This window comes from Scleropages formosus, chromosome 3 (genome assembly GCF_900964775.1).
Source record: "Scleropages formosus chromosome 3, fSclFor1.1, whole genome shotgun sequence".
Taxonomy (NCBI): Eukaryota; Metazoa; Chordata; class Actinopteri; order Osteoglossiformes; family Osteoglossidae; genus Scleropages; species Scleropages formosus.
Genome location: NC_041808.1, coordinates 8,241,821 through 8,263,796, shown reverse-complemented (window position 1 = coordinate 8,263,796; position 21,976 = coordinate 8,241,821). Strand labels below are relative to the sequence as shown.

General features: G+C 41.2%; 2 protein-coding genes across 3 annotated transcripts in view; both read right to left on the bottom strand.

Annotated features, from left to right (window-relative positions):
- sec23a (Sec23 homolog A, coat complex II component) overlaps window positions 1–10,658 on the bottom strand; it is a 28,177-nt gene extending 17,519 nt beyond the window's left edge. The window contains exons 1-9 of the mRNA XM_018734869.2: window positions 10,575–10,658; window positions 8,690–8,932; window positions 8,414–8,471; window positions 7,573–7,659; window positions 6,127–6,363; window positions 3,278–3,357; window positions 2,558–2,702; window positions 2,312–2,470; window positions 1,163–1,278 (exon numbers count right to left, since the gene is read on the bottom strand). Coding sequence (XP_018590385.1) covers window positions 1,163–1,278; window positions 2,312–2,470; window positions 2,558–2,702; window positions 3,278–3,357; window positions 6,127–6,363; window positions 7,573–7,659; window positions 8,414–8,471; window positions 8,690–8,910 — 1,103 coding nt within the window. The 5' untranslated portion in view covers window positions 8,911–8,932; window positions 10,575–10,658. The remainder of the gene's footprint in view (window positions 1–1,162; window positions 1,279–2,311; window positions 2,471–2,557; window positions 2,703–3,277; window positions 3,358–6,126; window positions 6,364–7,572; window positions 7,660–8,413; window positions 8,472–8,689; window positions 8,933–10,574) is intronic.
- Window positions 10,659–11,087: 429 nt separating this feature from the next.
- srp54 (signal recognition particle 54) lies at window positions 11,088–21,975 on the bottom strand. 2 transcript variants are annotated; one of them, XM_018734654.2, is made up of 17 exons: window positions 21,879–21,975; window positions 21,349–21,503; window positions 21,125–21,213; window positions 19,594–19,685; window positions 18,937–19,021; window positions 16,370–16,474; window positions 16,126–16,192; window positions 15,979–16,036; window positions 15,530–15,680; window positions 15,280–15,428; window positions 14,951–15,051; window positions 14,663–14,749; window positions 14,420–14,493; window positions 13,465–13,573; window positions 13,026–13,196; window positions 12,460–12,555; window positions 11,088–11,487 (listed from the first exon to the last, which is right to left on the bottom strand). In XM_018734654.2, exons 3-17 carry the CDS (start codon window positions 21,200–21,202, stop codon window positions 11,396–11,398), a joined length of 1,515 nt encoding a protein of 504 aa, XP_018590170.1. In that variant the 5' UTR covers window positions 21,203–21,213; window positions 21,349–21,503; window positions 21,879–21,975; the 3' UTR covers window positions 11,088–11,395. The 2 variants fall into 2 exon arrangements, with proteins under 2 accessions (XP_018590170.1, XP_018590171.1); XM_018734655.2 differs by having other exon boundaries at window positions 21,349–21,479.
- Between the last annotated feature and the right edge of the window lies 1 nt (window position 21,976).

Below are 21,976 nucleotides of genomic sequence, written 5' to 3'. Positions count from 1 at the left end.
AGTCTTGCATTAGGTTTCAAATTAAATAAACATAAGTCATTTTAACATTTTGATTAACTTTTACACACACACACACACACACACACACACACACCACCTGAAACCGCTTGTCCCATGCGGGGTCGTGGGGAGCTAGAGCCTAACCCGGCAAAACAGGGCATAAGGCTGGATGGGGAGGGGACACACCCAGGACGGGACACCAGTCCGTCACAAGGCACCCTAAGCGGGACTCAAACCCCAGACCCACCGGAGAGCAGGACCCAGTCAAACCCACTGCACCCCCAACTTTGATATACATTAAAATTAAAACTAAAATGACTGAAAAACAACTAGTCCACACATACCCGTTTCATGCTAAACTTTGACCAATTAATTCCATAAACAAAAAAAACAATCATCATCTTGTTATTGATCTCCACCAGCGAAAAATACTAAATAGCCTATAAGCAGCAAATACAGAGGAAGTGATCTGACTTGAGGCTGTCTTGTTGTATCACTAATGCTGAATTAGTAATAATGCTGCACTACTATTACAGTATTACTACTGTGCACATTTTACTGCAAACGAACAGCTGGAAAAGCAAGAAACAGAAATTTTAGGACATACTTGATCTGAAAGAAAATACAATAGGCCGATGTTACTATGTTAACAGAAATAATAACAGTAAAGTGTAAATGAAGTTACGTGAACTGAGTAAGAGCAAGGAGGTACTCACAGCATGATGAGCCAACCAGGTGAGGGTTTATGTAGAGCTCAACATTTTTCAATTGGTATACAATGCATTCAAACCATTGTTCATGGATGAAAACTCGTTTTTTAAACTTTTTTTCAAAAAAAAAAAAAAAGAAAAAAAAAAACTTGGCTTACACTTATTCAGCTAGACGTTCGGTCTATAGCAACTTACAATATCAGGCTACCTAGAGCTTTTTACCCATTTCTACATTTTTTTACTGGAGCAATTTAGGGTAAATACCTTGGTCAAAGGTATTGCAGGTGGAGGTGGGATTCTAACCTGTGACCTTCAGATCCAAAGGCTCCAGTCTCTAAGCTACCAGCTGCCCCTCCTTGATTTAGTTTCTCTAGTAGCCGAAAAGTGACTGCAGCCAAGTCAAAACATGAGCTACAGCAGAACTGTAACAGTTAGTAGAGGCAGGAACCCACCCAGTGTGATTGGCACAGCACTTCATCTCCAGCAGGCCAGTCTGGTCCAGGGCACAGGCGTAGATGTCAATGATGTGGCCATTGGCGGAAGCCCGGTTTGCGAGGGCTTCGTAGTGCTGCAGATCAAGGACCAGATTAGTAATTCTACTGACTCCAAAGCACCTACACTGACAGTGAGGAAGTTACACATCAGCAGAACTCAGGGTACAGCAATAGGAAGTGACTAAGAATTAGACAAATGTCACTCATGAAGTGATTGTACAATTTTGTTATCTAGCGCTCAATAAAAACTGGCTCTCCTACCATGAATCATCCTTTTCACATAATTTATTACTGATTTTAGAAGTTATCTCTGCCAAATGTTTCTACTCCATACATGATTTGCATCTTAAGATTTAACTGCATTTTTTTCTGTTGACCATCTCTGTGGTAACCTAAGACTATGGGTCTATCTGAACAAAAGTTCTAATAATGAGGCAATACTGCAACCATTTCTCACCTACACAAAACAAATCCCCGATAACAGAACACAACTAAACTAAGGTTTTTAGTTATGCGTTTATGATTAATTAAAGTTCACTGATTACAAAAATACCACTAGTTCTTCTAGAGTGTCAGTTTTAGTTTGGTACTTTACAGGCATTGCAAGATTCCAGAAGGCACCAGAACATTCTAGAAAGTACTTAAACAATCTAGAAGGCATCAGATCCTAAAAGGTACTGGAACATTCGGTGCTTAGAACCTGGTTCCAAAATTCTGCAAAATTTGCTAATTTCAAGAATGTGGAATATTTTCTTAATTGACATACAGTACGAACGCCAAAAGTATGATTAATCTAACAAAACTGAATGGAAAATGCAAAAAAAATATAATCACAAAGTTACATTGTGTAATTTTCTGTAACGCTCCATAAGGACTTATTACATAACACTGGAAAAATACGTTGATCCCCAACATAAGCTTAATGTTGCTAATGAGTTTTCTGCACAGAATGTAAAGATTCTTTCTGCAGTAGTACCCTTAAGGAAGGTTCTTACCCTAACTTCCTCCAGCAAAACCCCCAATTGTGTAAACAGGGCTCGTTCTATAACAGTAACACTAATAATACGATGTGTGCTAAGCAACAGCCCTCAATCAAGTGAAGCTCACTTTAGTGGCTTTCTTCATGAACTTGGCATTGTCCTTCTCAATGTCATGCCAAGAGCGGATTGGACTCTTCAGCTCATCCCCCACCACCATACCGGGACCCTGGGTTGCTGGCCCACCGATGAAGGTCATGATGCGGGCCCCTGTGTTGGGGAAGGTGCACTGGCCCGAGAAAAGAGGTGGAGGATTAGGACATTAAACGTGTTTTATTTCACCGACCTTTCACTAGTTTCCTTACGAGATCCTTACCTCCAGTAAGCCCACAGCGATGGACAGCGCAACCCCTAAAGATCGAAGGGGCCTCTTGCCCTGAGTGACGGGCCAGGGGTCGCGCTGCAGTTCTCCCAGGAGGTCGGTCAGATTCATGTCAATCCTCTGAACTGGCTGCAGAAACCTGCATGCGACCATATCAGAACTTCATTATTACAGGTGGTCCCTGATTCACAATGATGATTTTTTCGGCTTTACGATGGTGAGCTGGCGACAGACATTCAGTAGAAACTGTACTTCAAATTTTGAAATTTTCCCAGGCAAGCAATATGCGATGCGATACTCGCTCGCGATTCTGGGCAGTGGCATCAATCTGCATCTCCCAGTCTGTCACACAGAGATGTGTATTGGTTGTATTAAATGCATTTTCGACTTACGATGGGTTTAGCAGAATCTAACCCCGTCGTAAATTGAGGACCACCTGTATATAATTATCTGAAAGCATTAGGTTTGTAAAAAAAAAAAAGTTATACTTACAATTTCTTAACCCATTTATATCACAGGCAATCTTACCAGAAGAGAAAGTATTTTTTTATTGAACAAACTAGATAAAGATGTAGTTGATTAATTTCTTTATTCTGGAAAACTTACCACTATTATTGGATTATTATTCATGTAATATGTGGTGAATATAATCTTAAAATGGCAAATATCTGCTCAAGATATTTGAGACAACCGCAGTAAATATGCACAGATCACCTGTTAGATGGGGGAGCCTGTGGCACCTGTGGCCCACGCCCTGCCTGCGTCCCAGCTGGTTTCGTCAGTCCAAGCATATCCTGGAGACAACAAACGCAGAAAAATCAAACCATCATACACACAGATTTTATATCTTAAACACACATAAAAACAGCCACCACCATTTTCAAGAAAGCAGTCTAGTACACGTCTCACATCTCATTCACAGATACAGCAAACTACAGTCAGACCAGTCCATTATGGGCTGAAATAAATTAAAACTGGCACATGAATGCAATGTTCTTAGCTTTCAATCTTGTGTCAGTAAAATATTCGAAGCAGCATATAGAGAATAAAGATCAAATGAATGGAGATCAAAAATGTTAGTCCCATCTAATACTCCCAAGAAAAAAATGGTCAGATCTCCTTTAATACACCAGCTAAAAGTCACTGAATTTACACTGATAATTGAGTTATGTTTCTATACAACCATTAACCACTTAAGGTTAGAAATTAAAACACTGCCAGTATCCACACTCTAGTCTACTAACTGACAGCTGGGGGCTGCACCCATTCTATGAGCTCCTATTGCTGGAACCAATTTGCATTTACAGTTGGAAAAAGGCAATATACTTGTATTACATTTTAATATTAATACTAATTAAAATTATTATATTTGTATATTTTCATTTTAGAAGAAATTATTTGAAATTACAGATGTTCCTAGACTTACGATGGTTCGACTTTCCATTTTTCGACTTTACGATGGTGAGCTGCTGACAGACATTCAGTAGAAACCGTACTTCGAATTTTGATTGTTTCCCAGGTAAGTGATATGCAGGGCGATACTCTCTCAGGAGATCCGCATCTCCCAGTCTGCTACACGGTTGCTATACAGATACCCCCCTGTATCTACAGTGCTGTGAAAAAGTATTTGCCCCCCCCCCCCTTCAGATTTCTTCTTTTTTTTTTTTTTTTGCATATTTGTCACAGTTAAATGATTGAGATCAAACAAATTTTAATATTACACAAAGATAACCCGAGTAAATACAAAATGCAGGTTTTAAATGATGATTTCATTTATTAAGGGAAAAAAGCTATCCAAACCTACCTGGCCGTATGTGGAAAAAGTAACTGCCCCCTAAACCTAATAATTGGTTGTGCTACCCTTGGCGGCAACAACTGCAATCAAGCGTTTGCGATAACTGGCAATGAGTCTTTCACATCGCTGTGGAGGAATTTTGGCCCACTCTCCTTTGCAGAATTGTTTTAATCCAGCCACATTGGAGAATTTTCGAGCATGAACGGCCTGTTTAAGGTCATGCCACAGCATCTCAATCGGATTTAAGTCCGGACTTTGACTAGGCCCCTCCAAAACCTTAATTTTGTTTTTTTTTTTTTAGCCATTCAGAGGTGGACTTGCTGGTGTGTTTCGGATCACTGTCCTGCTGCATAACCCAAGTGCGCTTGACCTTGAGGTCATGAACTGATGGCCAGACATTCTTCTTCAGGATTTTCTGGTAAAGCACAGAATTCATGGTTCGATCAATTATGGCAAGTCGTCCAGGTCCTGAAGCTGCAAAGCAGCCCCAGACCATCACACTACCACCACCATGTTTGACTGTTGGTATAATGTTCTTTTTATGAAATGCTATGTTAGTTTTACGCCAGATGTAACAGGACGCACACCTTCCAAAAAGTTCAACTTTTGTCTCATCAGTCCACAGAATATTTGCCCAAAAGTCTTGGAGATAATCAAGATGTTTTTTGGCAAATGTGAGATGAGCCTTTGTGTTCTTTTTGGTCAGCAGTGGCTTTCGCCTTGGAACTCTCCCATGGATGCCATTTTTGCCTAGTCTCTTTCTTATTGTTGAATCATGAACACTGACCTTAACTGAGGCAAGTGAGGCCTGCAGTTCTTTAGATGTTGTTCTGGGTTCTTTTATGAGCTCCTGGATGAGTTGTTGCGCTCTTGGAGTAATTCTGGTAGGCCGGCCACTCCTGGGAAGGTTCACCACTGTTCCAAATTTTCTCCATTTTTGGATAACGGCTCTCACCGTGGTTCGCTGGAGTTCCAAAGCCTTAGAAATGGCTTTATAACCCTTTCCAGACTGATACATGTCAATTACTTTGTTTCTTATCTGTTCTTGAATATCTTTAGATCGCGGTATGATGTGTTACTTTTTGAGATCTTTTAGACAGGTTCTGTTCAAGTGATTTCTTGATTCAACAGGTCTGGCAGTAATCAGGCCTGGGTGTGGTAAGTGAAATTTAAGTCAGCTTTCCAAAAAAAATGTGGTTAATCACAGTTCATTCATGATTTAACAAGGGGGGGGGGCCAATTACTTTTTCCACACAGGGCCAGGTAGGTTTAGACAACTTTTTTCCCTTAATAAATGAAATCATCATTTAAAAACTGCATTTTGTATTTACTCAGATTATCTCTGTGTAATATTAAAATTTGTTTGTTTAATGATCTCAATCATTTAACTGTGACAAATATGCAAAAAATTTTCTGAAAAAATCAGGAAGGGGGCAAATACTTTTTCACGGCACTGTACATTGTGTTTCGTGCATCCATCATGTCACAGAAATGCCCATCTGTGTCTCCTGCTACTGGTGAGAAGAAGAAGAGTTGTGTTGCCGGGTTAGGCTCGGGTTTGCCGTGACCCTACTTGGGATAAGCAGTTGTAGACATTGTGTGTGTGTCTACATACTTTTGTCTGCATTATTTGCTGCTTTGGGTAATAACTTTTTTTTTCTTTTTACTCTGAATACCATTCCATTTGTACATAATTTCTATACATTATGTGTACAATGTATATGATGGCACTCAGTGCCGTGAAAAGGTATGAATAACACAGACTCACCTGTAACTGTTTAGCACTCAGGTCTTTGGTTCCCCTGAAGACGTAGCTCTTGGAGATGCCCTCGCACCCGAGCTCGTGAACCTGAATCATACGGCCGAAGGTGATGAGACCCACCAGGGCAGTGGGGGGAAGCAGACTCAGGGACATCTGCAAGGACTCTTTCAGGGCCTGTAGGTCATCGTCCTCCATGCACGTGTCCACCACATAAAGGAAGATTAAGGGCATCTGGGGACCTCTCTGCAGAAGACATGAGACACCATGAGCTGACATGTAAGAGTATTTACATTTATTCACTTAGCAGATGCTTTTCTCCAAAGTCACTTACAACGGATACTATGTAGTGTTACTAGCCCACACACCTTATTCACGAAGGTGACTACACTGCTAGATACACTACTTACAAGGGGTTACTCATCCATGCATCAGTGAAACACACTCACTCTGTGACACTCACACACTATGGGGGAACCTGAACAGCATGTCTTTGGACTGTGGGAGGAAACCCACGCAGACACAGGGAGAACATGCAAACTCCACACAGACTGAGCGGGGATCAAACCCATGTTCTCTCGCACCACCCAGGCACTGTGAAACAGCAGCGCTACTCGCTGTGCCACCATGCGCAATTCGCTGTGCCACCATCTTTTCAAATTATATCCTCACATCTCCTTGTTAATAATTTGTCTACACAGAAGTTATCTAAAAACTGAATTAATTATGAAAAAATAAAACTGCATTGACCTTAAATAGGCATTCAATTCTAAAATCATGGAGGCTGCGGGTGGAAATTGGGTGGTGCTGTCATGGCACCAGATTAAGAAACTGTTGATGGAAGAAGATGTCAGGTTGAAGATGATGAGGTACTGGGCTTTAGTAGCAGAGATATAAATGAATAAATGTAAACATAATGTAAACGTAGACTGCCGACAGCCTAAAAAATCCCCAAAGGCAGTGATAGCGAAAACTACATTTATTCATTTAGCTGGCACTTTTCTTCAAAGCAATTTACAATGTTAAGGTTACAATTATTTACCCATTTATACAGCTGGGTAATTTTACTGGAGCAATTTAGGCTAAATACCTTGCTCCAAGGGTACTACAGCTGGAGGTGCGGATCAAACCTGCAATCTGTGGATCCAAAGGCAACATCTCTAACCACTACGCTACCAGCTGCCCCATAGCCATTAGCCTGGATGTGAGAGGAGTTGAGGAAAGCCATGGAAAGTGACCTTTGTTTGTCACAAGAGGCTCTAGCAAAGACTCGAAGTCTAGCAAAACCGGGATGTGATGACCTCAACTGGAGATCTCCATGGGAGGCAACTGCTCCACCTAAGAAACACACCTGATTTTGAAGGATAGTGGAGATTCATCCAGAACTCTTAAGAGTGCTGGATTTTTTTTTAAGCTTTACTTAAATAAACCAGTTTATATGTTCTTTGCAGTTACCTGGACTACATATTCAATGGTGGAGAATTGCGGAAGGAGCTCAGCTGGTTGGTTCATCTCCGAAATTCCAGCATACGTTGGAGGAAACTGCAGTAAAACACAAAAATTCTGTTACGATGCTGAAGGAGGGACAACAGAAATATATGTGATTGACAGGCATGAAATATTTAAAGATATAAAATATAAATACAGTGAAACCCCATGATAACTCAAATTTGGATACATTGCAATTAGCTCCAGTCCTCCTCTTGCAAAAGCTTCTATTAAAATTATTATTCCAATACTATTAGTTGTACATACAAGTGTTGCTTGAAAGTATATGAACCCCTTGTGTCCCTTAGTTTTACCACGAAATGAAATTTAATGAGAAGCAGTCTTTCTCATCTGACATAATAGGTCTCTAATTCCCAATTCCATATGTTGCTTTAGAGGAAATCGTGTGTGTGGTAGAAACACGGAAGTAGCGCAGGTGCAAAAATAAGTGAACCTCAAGTGTCACTGGTCACACCAGGTAGGTCAGTAGAATCAGATGTATAAATCATAATCATTTATTCATTTTAAGATTTGGGGTTTAGATTTAATACAAGAATAATGAACATCCCCATAGGTTTCATATACTCTCAATCAGTACTGCATGTCACATGTATGTTCTGTTTCTAATAATATTTGCTACACATATAATAAATAAAAACAAAGTGCCTTTCCCTGCATAGCAACGCGAAGACTGACTGAAAAACAAATTTTTCCATGAAGCTCGCAATAACGCAACCCTGTATAATGGACGACTGAATTTTTTGGACCCCACTTGGGGTGGGTTCACTTTATACTCAATGTAACTTACCTGATTACGCTGGTAACAGAAATTGCATGCCCACAGTTTTGCTCTGTAGTCCACTTGACTGTCGGTGAAAGAAAGAAGGTGAAACACAGTACATAAGAGTAACGGACAAGGATCTGTACTCTAACGAAAGGCAAAGTCAAATATTGTAATGAGAATGTTCAGATTCTTTATAACTCACAGTTTGAAAATTAATTAATAAATAATAAAGGCAGGCCACCCTATTCCAGCAGGACTGAGAACAAGGGGACACTTTGGGTACTTAATGCAAAGCCTTACCAGAGGGGGTTGAGCACAGCCCGGCACGTGGCCCTGCTGCACAGCACTGGTTCATACTGGATGGGGGGCAGGTCCGGGCGCTCCTTCAGCGGGGTGAAGAGGACGGCCACAGGCACGACCATGCGCGTGGCTTCCAGGCGGCTCGAGGGCCACACATTCCAGCTGAAGCGCACGCCATCGCGGTCCTCGTTCTGCTGGATGAACTCCTGAAAGGTGGCCATGTCACACCCTGACTACCGCTGCCTGGAAGAGAGGAAGAGACGGGCGGAGACGTGCAAAGTGACAAAGTGGCACCTAAAGGAACACACTGCACTGTATTCACTAGTCTGACTTCGAATGGGCGGCTGGTGGTGCAGCGGTTACGGCTGCTGCCTTTGGACAGAAAGGTTGCAGGTTCGAGTGTCTCACCTCCAGCTGTAGTACCCTTGAGCAAAGAACTTACCCTGAAAAAAACCGCTTGAGTAAAAATTAACCCGCTGTATAAATAGGTAAATAACTGTAAGATGCTTTGGTGGAAACTGTCAGTTAAATTAAGTAATGTAATAAGTAAGAAACGCAGGGTAAAACTCGCACTCCAAAACTGCGGCGCACGGCTGTACCCGTTCGACTACCCCGCTCTCCCAATGTCAGCGCACGAGATAATTATTGAACCTTAAACGCTTATCTGACACCACGGCTCAGCTAATGTGCCCTTTTAGACTTTGCAGTTACACATCACATAAATTAAAAGGCTCAAAGTGATGAGATCATTGTGCGCTCACTCGGCACTAAGCGTGTACGTGGAGTCTATGTGAAACACCGTACCGATACCATACAAGGGGAACCGATTCATTGGAAACACTTAAAAGGTGCCATCAACGCAGACACTAAAACCAGCAGGGGGCAGAGCTATGAGAGCCCTTCCCTCTGGGCTCAGGTCGCAGGTTTGAATCCCACCTCCTGCCGAAGTATCCTTGAGAAAGGGATTTACCCTAAACTGCTACACACACACACACACACACACACACACACACACATTTTCTGAACCGCTTGTACGGGGTCACAGGGAGCCGGAGCCAAACCCGACAACACAGGGCATAAGGCCGGAGGGGGAGAGGACGCACCCAGGATGGGATACCAGTCCGCTGCAAGGCACCCCAAGCGGGACTCGAACCCCAGACCCACTGGAGAGCAGGACCAACCCACTGTGCCTCTGCTACAGTAAAAATGATTTTGGTGTTTAGAGAAAACCATTAGCTAAATGAATACATGTAAATAAGAGATTCACTGACAGGGGAGCAGAACATTTGGACCTGATACACAATGTATCCAGAGATTAATCGATGGGGGGGAAGTGAGAACACAGCCAGGGTTACCACTTACACCAATCAAGGTAATGCTGGAATTCCAAAGCAAAGGAATCCCGATCAGTTAAGGATCTGCTACCCTAACTTTGTCTTTTTTTTTCCCCCCAGCCAAAGGACAGTTCAGGACATTTCTTTTTTAATAAACCGAAATCAGCAACTTATATTTCTCCCCATACATTATATTTGCCTCATAACGCAGTTAGCGGTGGGTGATGGCTCTTAATTAAACCCACATTTTAAACTGACACACAGCTTGTATTCCCAGACCGTTTTCAATAACGAAATTAGTTAAAAAATTAGTTTAGCGATTGGATTTAAAAGTCACACATGATGATCTGACGGTGCAGGACTGGTTGAACACACAACCGTCAACCCCGCATCAAAACCCTGAACTGGACACATAATGATTCGTCATAAACACATTGTGGCACCCGGCTCTAAGGCCATGTTAAACACGGTACCCGCGAGCGCAATGTTTGCCTTTATATTAGAGCAACGGTGTGTAAATATGCGTGTATGTCGCGTGGGACGTAACTCACCTCCTCGCAGATCCTGCGCCACACGGAGCGAAAACAGCGCCGGAGCCGAGGCCGCGGGAGCGCGCACAAATAGCTGCTGACGTAGCGGACAACATGGCGGCCAGTGAACTGCCACGTCGAGGCGCCGGACCGAGCTCGGCGTGCGGTAGACAGGGGGCGCGCACGGCCCACGTCACGGAGCCCGAGCGCAGCTGAACGGCGGAGGGGCGTTTAGTCGCGCTCGGATTAATAATGATAATGTCACTGAGTGGTCACAGTCGGTTCTCCAAGTGACACGTATTGCGTGAGAAATGAATTAATGTGGAGTTTAAGCGAAACGAACGTCGCAGTTATAGATTAAAGGATGCGAGAGGAAAGCTATGGAGCCTTGTGTTGCGAATAAAAACAGCGCGCGCTTTCTTCTCTCCTCAGGAGTTTTGTCTTCCTCATCGAGTATCGTTACAAGAGGTGCAAAATTAACATGGCAAACGTTAAAAGCATTAAATAACAGGGGGAGGGAATAAAATTAAGCCATACAAATTTTATTACATGATCTGCCAAAACTTTGCGTGCCAAACACCAAGTATTTGATTCTTAGCATTTTATTCCTCACGCTCTTCGCCATAAACCACCTATCCTCATTATTCTAAACGTGAAACACGACGATCCATTTATACAGTTATAAACACATCTATTAAATCAGTTTTTGTAGGAACTCCAGTTACGTTGTGCCTATTGTTTATTTTGAGACAGGGAAATTGATCAGAGGAAGGTGGGGGAGATCCTCTGCTGCATACTTATTTAAAATAAAGGTGGATTCAGTTTTATTAAGGCTCAGCTCTTCACATGTTGTTGAAGCCCATCATTCCTTTCATGTTGCCAGCTGCTCCCTGCTGAAACTGTCTCATCATGGACTGCAGGCCAGCCATTCCACCTGCAATCACAACAAATGCACCCATTGCATCTCCATTTATTCCCTTACATGTAAATTCACCCATAGTGCTTGCCATTTATAAGATTCTGTGGCGAGGTTATCTAGTTCGGAATATTAAAACGGAGTGACGTTTCCATTGTAAATGAAAATGCATTATTCAAATTATGTGCACGCTGACATTCAGCCTTCTTCCGCATGCACTGTAGCGCCATCCACATACAGAATTCACCAGGAGCACGGATCTCTGCACAAGACCTGAGCAGAGCATACTTACCTGGCACAACAGAACCCTAGGCCTACACAGAGAAGATGGCTAGTGGCATAGTGTTAAGAGCTGCTGCCTTTGGACCCAGAAGGTAACAGCTTTGAATTTCACCTCTATTTGTAGTACCTTTGAGCCAAGTATTTCCCTAAACTGCTCCAGTAAAATTACCAGGTTATATAGTTGGGTAAATAATTGTAACTTAACATTATCCATTTAGTTTTTCGTCAGAGTGACACACACACACACACACACACACACACACACACACACACACGCCACTTATCCCAAGCGGGGTTAAGGCAAGCTGGAGCCTAACCCAGAAACACAGGGTGAAGGCTGGAGGGGGAGGGGACACATCCAGGGCAGGATGCCTGTCCATCACAAGGCACCCCAAGCAGGACTCGAACCCCAGACCTACCAGAGAGCAGGCATAGGCCAAACCCACTGCGCCTCCACACCTCCTTACTTCTCAGAATAACTTGCAACATAGATACCTCCTGTCATTAACCCATTAATAAATGGGTGACTAAATTTGTCCTTAATTACCAAAGTGCTTTGTTCAAAGATATTACAGCAGGAGAAGGAATTCAAACCTGGGTCCTTCAAGGGGAAGGAGGCAGCCCTAAGCACTGTTACCAACTGCTGAATGACCCAACCCCCTCCCCCCAAAAAAATTCCAGCAAGCACAGAATTCTGAGGCATCGTACCCATGTGGTGCAAAACTCTTGGGTCCATCATCTTGGCCATCTGTTGATTCAATTTTGCCATCTGAGAGGGGTTGACATTCTTGGACATATCACCACCTGCAAAACAAACAGTTGCACAGCATCTTCAGAGGACATTACATTAATTCATCTAGCTGATGAATTTCTCCAAAGTTACAAGCTTTCAATTTTTTTTTTTTTTTTCTCTCATTTATACAGCTGGGTAATTTTACTGGAGCAATTCTGAGCAAGTACCTTGCTCAAGGGTATTGCATTCAGAAGTTAGGATCAAACCTGCAACCTTTGGATCCAAAGACAGCAGTTGTAACCACTATGCTACCAACTGTCCCCCCATATATAAAAGCTGTAAAATATTTCTGAAAATGTGAGGTTTAACACTCTCAAAGCATAATATACTTATATTGATAATACAAACGGCAACATTTTACTCAAGCTGTTCAGGATTTAAATAGATCAAGATAGCTGAATGTGTCATGTCTTGTCCACATACTCAGAAAATAAATTAAGGTGAAAGTTATAACAAGACCCATTTCCCTAAAGACACTGACCTTTGAAGAGTCCCTTGATGCCACCCATCTTCTTCACCATCTGAGCAAACTTTGTATACTGGGTGAGCAGCTCTTGGACATCTCGTGTGGCCACTCCTGAGCCTCTTGCCACTCTCTGAATTCTGCTGGGCTGTTTACTGAATAGCTTGGCACCATCTTTGCTGTCCAGCTCTATAGGGTTAAGCAACATGCTACAACTTGCATTATTAGCTTAACAGCAAGTCTTTATGATAAGCCATTCAAGTTTTAAACACAAATGTCCTGAAGTCCTCTTCATACACACTGTGTTAAGACTAACAGCAACAATAATATATTACACCAACAGTATTGTATACTGCAAGTTTTAAAGTGGGGGAAAAAAACATAATACTCAATTTGTATTTTGACTTTTACCAATTACTGCCTCATGGTGGCATTTTTTTTTTTTTTTTTTTTTTACCTTGGTCATTCATGCTATCCATGATAGTCATTAGTTTCTTCAACCTGGCCATGGATTCCTGTTCATTCCCTTTGCTCATGAAGTCTGTTCCAAAACCTGGAATCATACCCTTGAAACACCAAGTGGAAACAGCTCTGGTCACAAATTTTAAAGGTAATACAGTCACATCGTTCCCTGAACATGTACAAATGGAGCTATAAAGGAAATTCAGAGGTCTCCAGAATACAATCAAGATGAAGACTGCTACTAGTTAAGCAAATACAAAATTGTTAAGAGAGGACACTACCTTTGCAGACTGGCAGTATGCACTGTGGTAATTTCACCATGGTAGTGCTTAACATTTACTATACATGTTTATAGCAAGACTGAACTTCAAATAATTTATTGGCTCTTTAGAGTATGAGGAAAAACTCATTACTTCTAATTCTTTTGACTCTCTCTCATAAGATTTATTGTATACTGAGGACCAAGTTGAAAAGAATAAGAATGTCAATACTTCCGAAATTAGTGGTCAGCCCATATCCACAGTTTCGCTTTCCGTGGTTTCAGTTATCCCCATTTGAAAATATTAAATGGAAAAATCCAGAAATAAGTTTTAAATTGCACGCTGTTCTGAGTAGCATGATGAAATATTACGCCATCACGCCCAGGATGAGAATCATCCCTTTGTTCAACGTATCCATGCTGTATCTGCTACCTGCCCGTTAGTCACTTAGTAGCCGTCTCAGTATCACAGTGCTTGTGTTCAAGGAACCCTTTTTTTTTTTTTAAAAAAAAAAAAAAAAAAAAAAATTAAATTTTATATATAGGGTTAGGTAGTATCTGCGGTTTCAGGCATCCGCTGAGGGTCTTGGATCATATCCCCTGCAGATAAGGGGGGGGATCACTGTATTTAGAAGAATGATAATATACAAGTATTAAATTTTAAATACACATACAAAGACTAATATTTTACCATGATCTGGCTAAAAGGCCCCATCTTCATAATATTCTGGAACTGTTCATACATATCCCTCAATGTGAATTGACCTGTTAAAGACAAGCATCACACAAGTTTATAATTTCAAAAACATTAACATACCACTAATTCTTTTATATTAGATTACATCTCATTCAAGGATAGACTTCTAATCACTTTTCATTAAAGATCTTTTGTGCTTGTGAATGGATTAAGATGTCAAAAGGGATGTGTCCTCACCATGTTTCAGTTTGTCAATCAGTTCTTCATTGTCATCCAGCTTTAGCTCATTCACCTTATCTATCAAACCCTCAATGTCTCCCATGCCTAGCAAAAAAAAAAAAAAAGTTCCAAAAATTGTAGCTCATACTTGGAAAAAAACTGCCATTTTGCTTTTCTTCAACAGTAAAAAGTATCTGTTCCAGTTTAACAAAATAGTGAGCAATAAATTATTAAAATAAAAGGTCATATCACGGTTGGCTGACACTGGTTATGGTGTGAAAGTAATGCATATGAGAAAATCTTTACCCAGTAGCTTGCTGATGAACGGCTGCGTCTTGAAAGGTTCAAAGTCATCAATGTGCTCTCCAGTACCAATGAAGATGATTGGGCTTTTAGTGGCAGCAACTCTACACAGATGCATCAAAAACAACTTTTAACACTAGTATTTAATTCAAAGCATCCTCAGGGCACAAAAAAAAAATACAAATTTGAAATCCACTGTTTTACCTGACATTCTTTACATTGAAATGTGAAGCAAATGTCTCGTCAATAGATTTTGACGTCACTGGATACTCAGGACATTACAGAAAGTGGAATCCAGTGCTTTCACATCTGAAAGGGTGTTCAGTACTTACGCGCTCAGAGCACCACCACCCTTGGCATGCCCATCCAGCTTGGTAACAATCACCGATGCCACATCCACTTTGTCTTTGAAAGCTTTAGCCTGAGCTTCACAAGCTTGGCCAATCGAGGCATCCATTACGTATACAATGTTGTCTGGTTGCTTTTAAAAAGGAACACAAAAAAGGACACACTTGCAGTGAACTATTTTATCAGTACATGGCTGGCAGGAATAAGGAGCAGAGGGGACAATTCTTTACTCACCACTGCATTGGAAACCTGAAGCATCTCCTCAAACAGGGAGTCCTCCTGTTTGTGTCGACCGCTGGTATCCACAATGATTATTTCAAAATTCTCTGTCTTGAATTTCTCAACACCTTCTGCAGCGATGACAACAGGGTCCATCTCGGTGTAACTGGGAACAATCAGAAAATTACAAATTTTAACCTTCAGAAAAACACTTGTAACAATGTCATTTTGTTTTAAGAACTGAAGTTATTATACATGAAAACTACACAAAATCAAAAGAAGGGGGGGGGGGGGGGTCACAAAGGCTGATCATATGACTTTGAACGTCATAATGGCCAAATAAAAATATTAAGCTCACAGATATAGCAATGCACAAATGTATGAGTATAAATATTCTTGCACTTCCCATAGTAACTCCTAAATCAAAGATTATAGCCTTGAGCACTTTTGTTGACATGACATACCTTCCATAGAAAGGAATTCTGGCTTTTGTTGCATTTTGCTTCAGTTGATCAAAGGCACCTTAAGAAAAAATATGCATTACTGTGACATGTTTAAATTAAAGGGGCGGGATTTACACAAGATGCAGTGGTCATAAATTAATATTTTACCAGCTCTGAATGTATCAGCACATATCAAGCAGGTCTTCCAGCCTTTTCTTTGGTAATAGTAGGCCAGCTACAAAAAAGATGAGCAATCAATTTAAAACATTCACAGCTTGAATCTAGTGTAATAATTTAAAGGAGTGCATTGCTGAAATTTTTGTGTTCTCATTCTAACAGGACAATATCCAGATTTATAAACAAGCCTCTAATTCGGTCACTATCTTTTGGCAGGAATAGTACTGCTACTCACCTTTGAACACGTTGTGGTTTTCCCACTGCCCTGAAGGCCCACAAACATGATTACATTGCTCTTGCCCTTTGTAGGGGTCCAGGCCTTCACTCCCGGGTCCACCAACTGTAACGATAGTCAAATACTGCCATCCAACATGCCAAACTGCCCCTCAAGGTCTGCAGAAGTGTTTCATTAACTTTTTACTGTAGACAATTCTGATGGTAAGAGCCTATGGCTTACAACTATATCAGCTGCTGCCTCAAAAACTTGTGTATTTACAACATACTTTTGTCTATTCTAGTCTCAGGGTGAGAACTTTTGCTAGGTTCAGGATCACAAGATCTCTGCCTCACTTCTGCTTCCTGACCCCTTGAAGATCACCTACTGACTAGATAGAATATGTCCAGGCAACCCCCAAACTGCTCCAGAAGGGTTACAATACACACTGGACACTTATGTTACCAAAGTTCAAGTTGCACATTTTCAAATATACAAATATTTTAGTTTATTTTTAGTTCCATTTTCTTCACTGGTATTTTTCTAAATTTCTGTTACGGAATGAAAGTCTCCATTTCAATATCTGACCTTCAATAAGCTATAAAACACAATGAAATTTAAATCTGTGGAGACAATGCAGTGGTTTCCCGACTTATAACCCAACCAGCATCAACAACCGCTTGTCCCAAGCCGGGTCACAGCAAGCCAGAGCCTTACCCAGCAACACAGGGCACAAGGCCGAGGGGAGAGGGGACACACCCAGGACGGGACACCAGTCCCTTGCATGGCAGCCCAAGCAGGGCTGGAACCCCAGACACCACACAGTGGTCACTTGCTAAACCCGTGCACCACCACACACCCCCCCCCCTCGAACTTATGATCTCTCAACAAACTTTACCATTACAAGCTTTGAGATGCATTTAGTGTTTTTTTAATAAATATAAACTCACATCACATCCAAACCTTGATTTGGTGTGCAAACAGAGTGCTTTTAAATAATAGCTTCCTAGAGAGTATCAACACCCAGCTCCAGCCAGGGTTCTTTACTATGCTTTCTTATTTACAATCTAGAGAGACAGAGGGAGAGTCTGCTGCACTGTTCCTTCGGGGGGGGGGGTGTCACTGCCTCTCAGCCAATGGAGATGTTCAGGTCGCTGACATTTCGACTACATTTATTCATTTAGCAGACTTTTCTAAAGCAACATACATCATGACATAAACAAGTCAATTTCAAAACCAGCAAATATGGATAGATGTGGATACGTGATTCATGTGGAAGAGTGTTGGTTCAATACCACATTTTTTACTGAACACATTACACCAGCAACTGCACAGAAATGAAGAGCCCCTTGTCTGCTTCGCTTCACAATCTACTACCAAAGGGAGTAGTGAACAAACTCTCGATCCAAATTAAACTCGTAAGTAGGGGAACCACTATTTTAATGTGGTCATTGTAAATTGGTTTGTGTAGCTTGGCACTAATAAAAGTCAGTCATGTGTTATACTACAGAGACTTTCATACAACCTAACCAGCAAATAAACTAAGGTACATTTTTCTTAGATTTAATGGTGCAGATGAATCAAAGTGAAAGTGGCCAGATGCTTATTTACCCAATTATACAGCTGAGTAATTTCTTTACTGCAGCAATTTCAGCGTAAATACTTTGCTCAAGAGTATTTGAGCTGACAGTGAGACTCAAACCTGCATCTTTTGGGCCCAAAAGCAGCAGCTGTAACCATTATGCTACTAGCAGTTGGATTTATGAACAATTTAAAAAAAAGCAAACTTCCAGTTCTGTTCACAAGTTGAGGACCAGTGTATTAAGATTTTTTCCTTTTACTATCTAAAGCTAACATGTGCGGCACATGAGCAGAGCCAACTGACTGGTCCCCCCCCCCCCCAACAGACCTAGTTTTTTTGAATATAAGGAAGCTATAGCTGCAAACTACACAAACATTCCTCATTTTAAAATCTGTGCATCAAGCATTGTTAGAAGTCATGCGGCTCAAAAGGCATATTAAATATCAAATTGTTTGAGTTCAGACTCATCTTAATCTAGCAGTTTTGAACGGGGAGATCAAATGAACATATAGCAACAATGCTATTATTAAGTATAAACTGAAACATCTTATTTATCTAGAATGGCCAGGAGGGGTGGGCAGCCACTGACACTTTGACCTCCAGATGGGGTCCCCCCCCTCCCTGACTTTCAGTTGGGAGTTTTTTTATTCCTATCCTCTGTGACCAGTAGGCATACTTATAGCTTAAATAAAAGAATTGATAATGTGTTGTGCTAGTCTAATCAACAGTTTTGTTTCTTTGCCCAGCACTCTCTCACAATTTGAGAAGAGCATTCTATAAAAATAAATTTAACTGAATTTATTTCTAGGTACAATTTATTTTTTTCTATATCTAGTGGCAAATACACAACTAGACTTGAGCTGTTAAGTGAAAATGATAACTCAAACCATAAAGCTGGCATAAGTTATTATTAAAGCTAGCTAAATTACTGTGCTCAGTGTCACTCCTCAAACATATAGCTTCTTTCTGCAGGACAAGCAGATGAAGACTGGTATTACATACTAACCTTAACAAGCTCCTTGAACACCGCATGCTGAATCATTCTTCGCTTGTTCAGACCTGATGCCATCTCCTCCAGATCAATGGCAGCCCTAAGAAAAAAAAAAAAAGTTTAATCACTGCACAAGACAATTTATGTTCAGGATTGTTAATATTATGCAGTACTTCTCATAAGTAGCAGAATGATAGTGCTAGCATATTAAATATCAATGTAGGACAAACAGTTCTTTGCTGAAATATAAAATATTCACATTGAAAAGTTGCTACAATGATCCCCAAAATTTAGTCAGTCATTTATTCATTGATTCCCCTAGAAACATAACAGTCCTACAAACTAAAGGTACACAAAAAGCATACTCATTCCCTTATTACATCCACAATCTGAAGTCTTGTCTACTCATCATTTTACCACAATCCTTACCTTCCCCAGGAGAAGCAGGACAAAACTGTCTGACCAAAGTCACTTTATCCAGATAAAGTCACAGACACCCAGAACATTCTAGGTATTACTGCATGCAACGCTGTGTTTGGAAACTTCATTTCATAGCTGACTAAAGTCAGAAATTTAAACCTAGGTCCCACAGTAAAACATGCCATTAAAATCAAAGGTTACAAAGCACTTAGTTTAATTTCAAAAGGACTGAAAGGCTAAAAATTTACTTACTTGACATTTTCTCTGAGCTGCTTTACTAGTTTGATATTCACATCAGCTTCCAGTAAAGCAGCACAGACCTCTTTTAGCATAGCATTTAAAACCTGTGTGACAACAAAAAAGGATCAGTTTTGGATTAATCCACAGAAATTATACATGCATCCATTTTCAGTAAAATCTTACTATTTTAGTCACAGTGATGGACAGCCATTCCCACCAAAGAGAAGGGGAAAAATTGGTTATATCCTGGACAGGATTGCACAACACTCATAGTCGGTTTTCTTTTTTTTTTAATTTGAAACACACACACACACACACACACACACACACACACACACACACACACAGTGGTAGGACACCTAGTCAAATTTGGGGAAAACAAAAATGGCAGGGACTACCTGGGACTAATTTCCATTAGGCAACCACTCCTCTGAGAAAATGCATTTCACACCTACTTCAAATAAAACAGCTATTCTAAATCTGTTTCTAAATTATCTCAATGCTAAAAAAGCAAACACCACCCTCTTGTTAAGAAGAGATAAAAACTAAAAGGGACAGCTAGCAGTGTATTGGTTCAAGAAACTGCCTTCAGACCCAAATGTCACAGGTTCAATTCCCACCTCCAGCTGCACTACATTGTTCCAATAAAATTACTCAACTGTATAAATGGGTAAATAATTATAAGTAGCTTAGTATTGTGACTTGCTCATAAATGTAAATAATATATTTTAAATAAGTACGTATTAAATATATAGTGGGGGGCGCAGTGGGTTGGACCGGGTCCTGCTCTCCAGTGGGTCTGGGGTTCGAGCCCCGCTTGGGGTGCCTTGCGATGGACTGGCATCCTGTCCTGGATGTGTCCCCTCCCCCTCCAGCCTTACGCCCTGAGTTGCCGGGTTAGGCTCTGGTTCCCCGCGACCCTGTATCGGACAAGCGGTTCAGAAAATGTGTGTGTGTGTAAATATATAGTATTAAATAAGTTAATTAATAAGCCAGCAGCACAGTGGCACAGCGAGTAGAGCTGCTCTCTTGCAGCACCTGGGTGGTGCGAGAGGACATGGGTTCGATCCCAGCTTAATCTGTGTAGAATTTGCATGTTCTCCCCATGCCTGCATGGGTTTCCTCTGGGTGCTCTGGTTTCCTCCAACAGTCCAAAGACTGGCAGTTCAGGTTCACCCCTAGTGTGTGAGTGACAGAGAGAGAGAGTGTTTCACTGACGTATGTATGAGTGACCCACTGTAAGTAGTGTACCTAACAGTGTAAGTCACCTTGGTGAATAAGGTGTGTGGGATGATAACACTACATAGAGTTCATTGGAAGTCACTTTGGAGAAAAGCATCTGCTACATGATTAAATGTAAATGAACTTGTACTGGCACAATAAATGGAAGGCACTTTGAACTGAGGTACTTAGACCAGAGCTCAAGCACATGATTGTCAAACAATCTTAAGGGGGAAGGGGGAACACAAACAAGAAGAGAGATCTAAGCAGTGCAGAAATAGGATATCAGAGCTTCAATGAAGACAGAAAGCGGGTAAGATACCTCTTCGTTGATGATGGTGGCATTGCTGAGCGAGCGCAGCGCCAAAGTTATTTTCCTTCCCAAATCCGCTAAAACCATGTTGACAGCCTCTGTTAAAAAGGAAAAAAAAAAAAAAAAAACCAACCACACACACAACTCATGATAAAGCAAGGTGGAAAAGATGACACACTAGCAGCGTGTAGGTAGCGGCAGTACTGTCACTGTAGTGACGCAGAAACTGTTACCTCAAATTAACTTAAGAAAACGGGCGCTGATCGGAAGGAGGGGAGACTCCTGGGCTGCAGTTCAAATACCGGTGTGCTGTGCGGTATCAGTCCATACGGGACAGTCACAGTGGAGCCGAGGTCGACAATCTCTGCCACCGAGACGAGAGAGAGAGCTGCACGTAGCGCGTCAGGGAACATTGATTAACATCATTGGACTAATCAGGAATGTATCGAAATTATGAAGTTCAATATCATCATACAAAACTTCCCAGTCGCAAACATGATTGGCGCCACTTACACAATTCAAAGAAAAAAGATACGAAACGAATAAAAATATATCATGTTACCAAAAAACTGTGTCTAGACTAGTCACTAGTCTAGTCTGAGCCTGAGGCAAATGATAACGATGCATGGCATGCTGGGCTAAGTCCGAAGAAATTTTCTACAACAAAGAGTTAGGAATTTTTCAGACTACCACTACATGAACAACGTACTTTCAGAAAATTACGCATTAAAAACCTCAAAAAGAATTACAGTTTGTATCATACCTTTATCCAACACTGCGTTCTGTTCTAAAACTCACAACAGCCGACGTCATCTAAACAGAGGCCTAATAAACCCACGGAAACACAGTTGTACTTCCGGG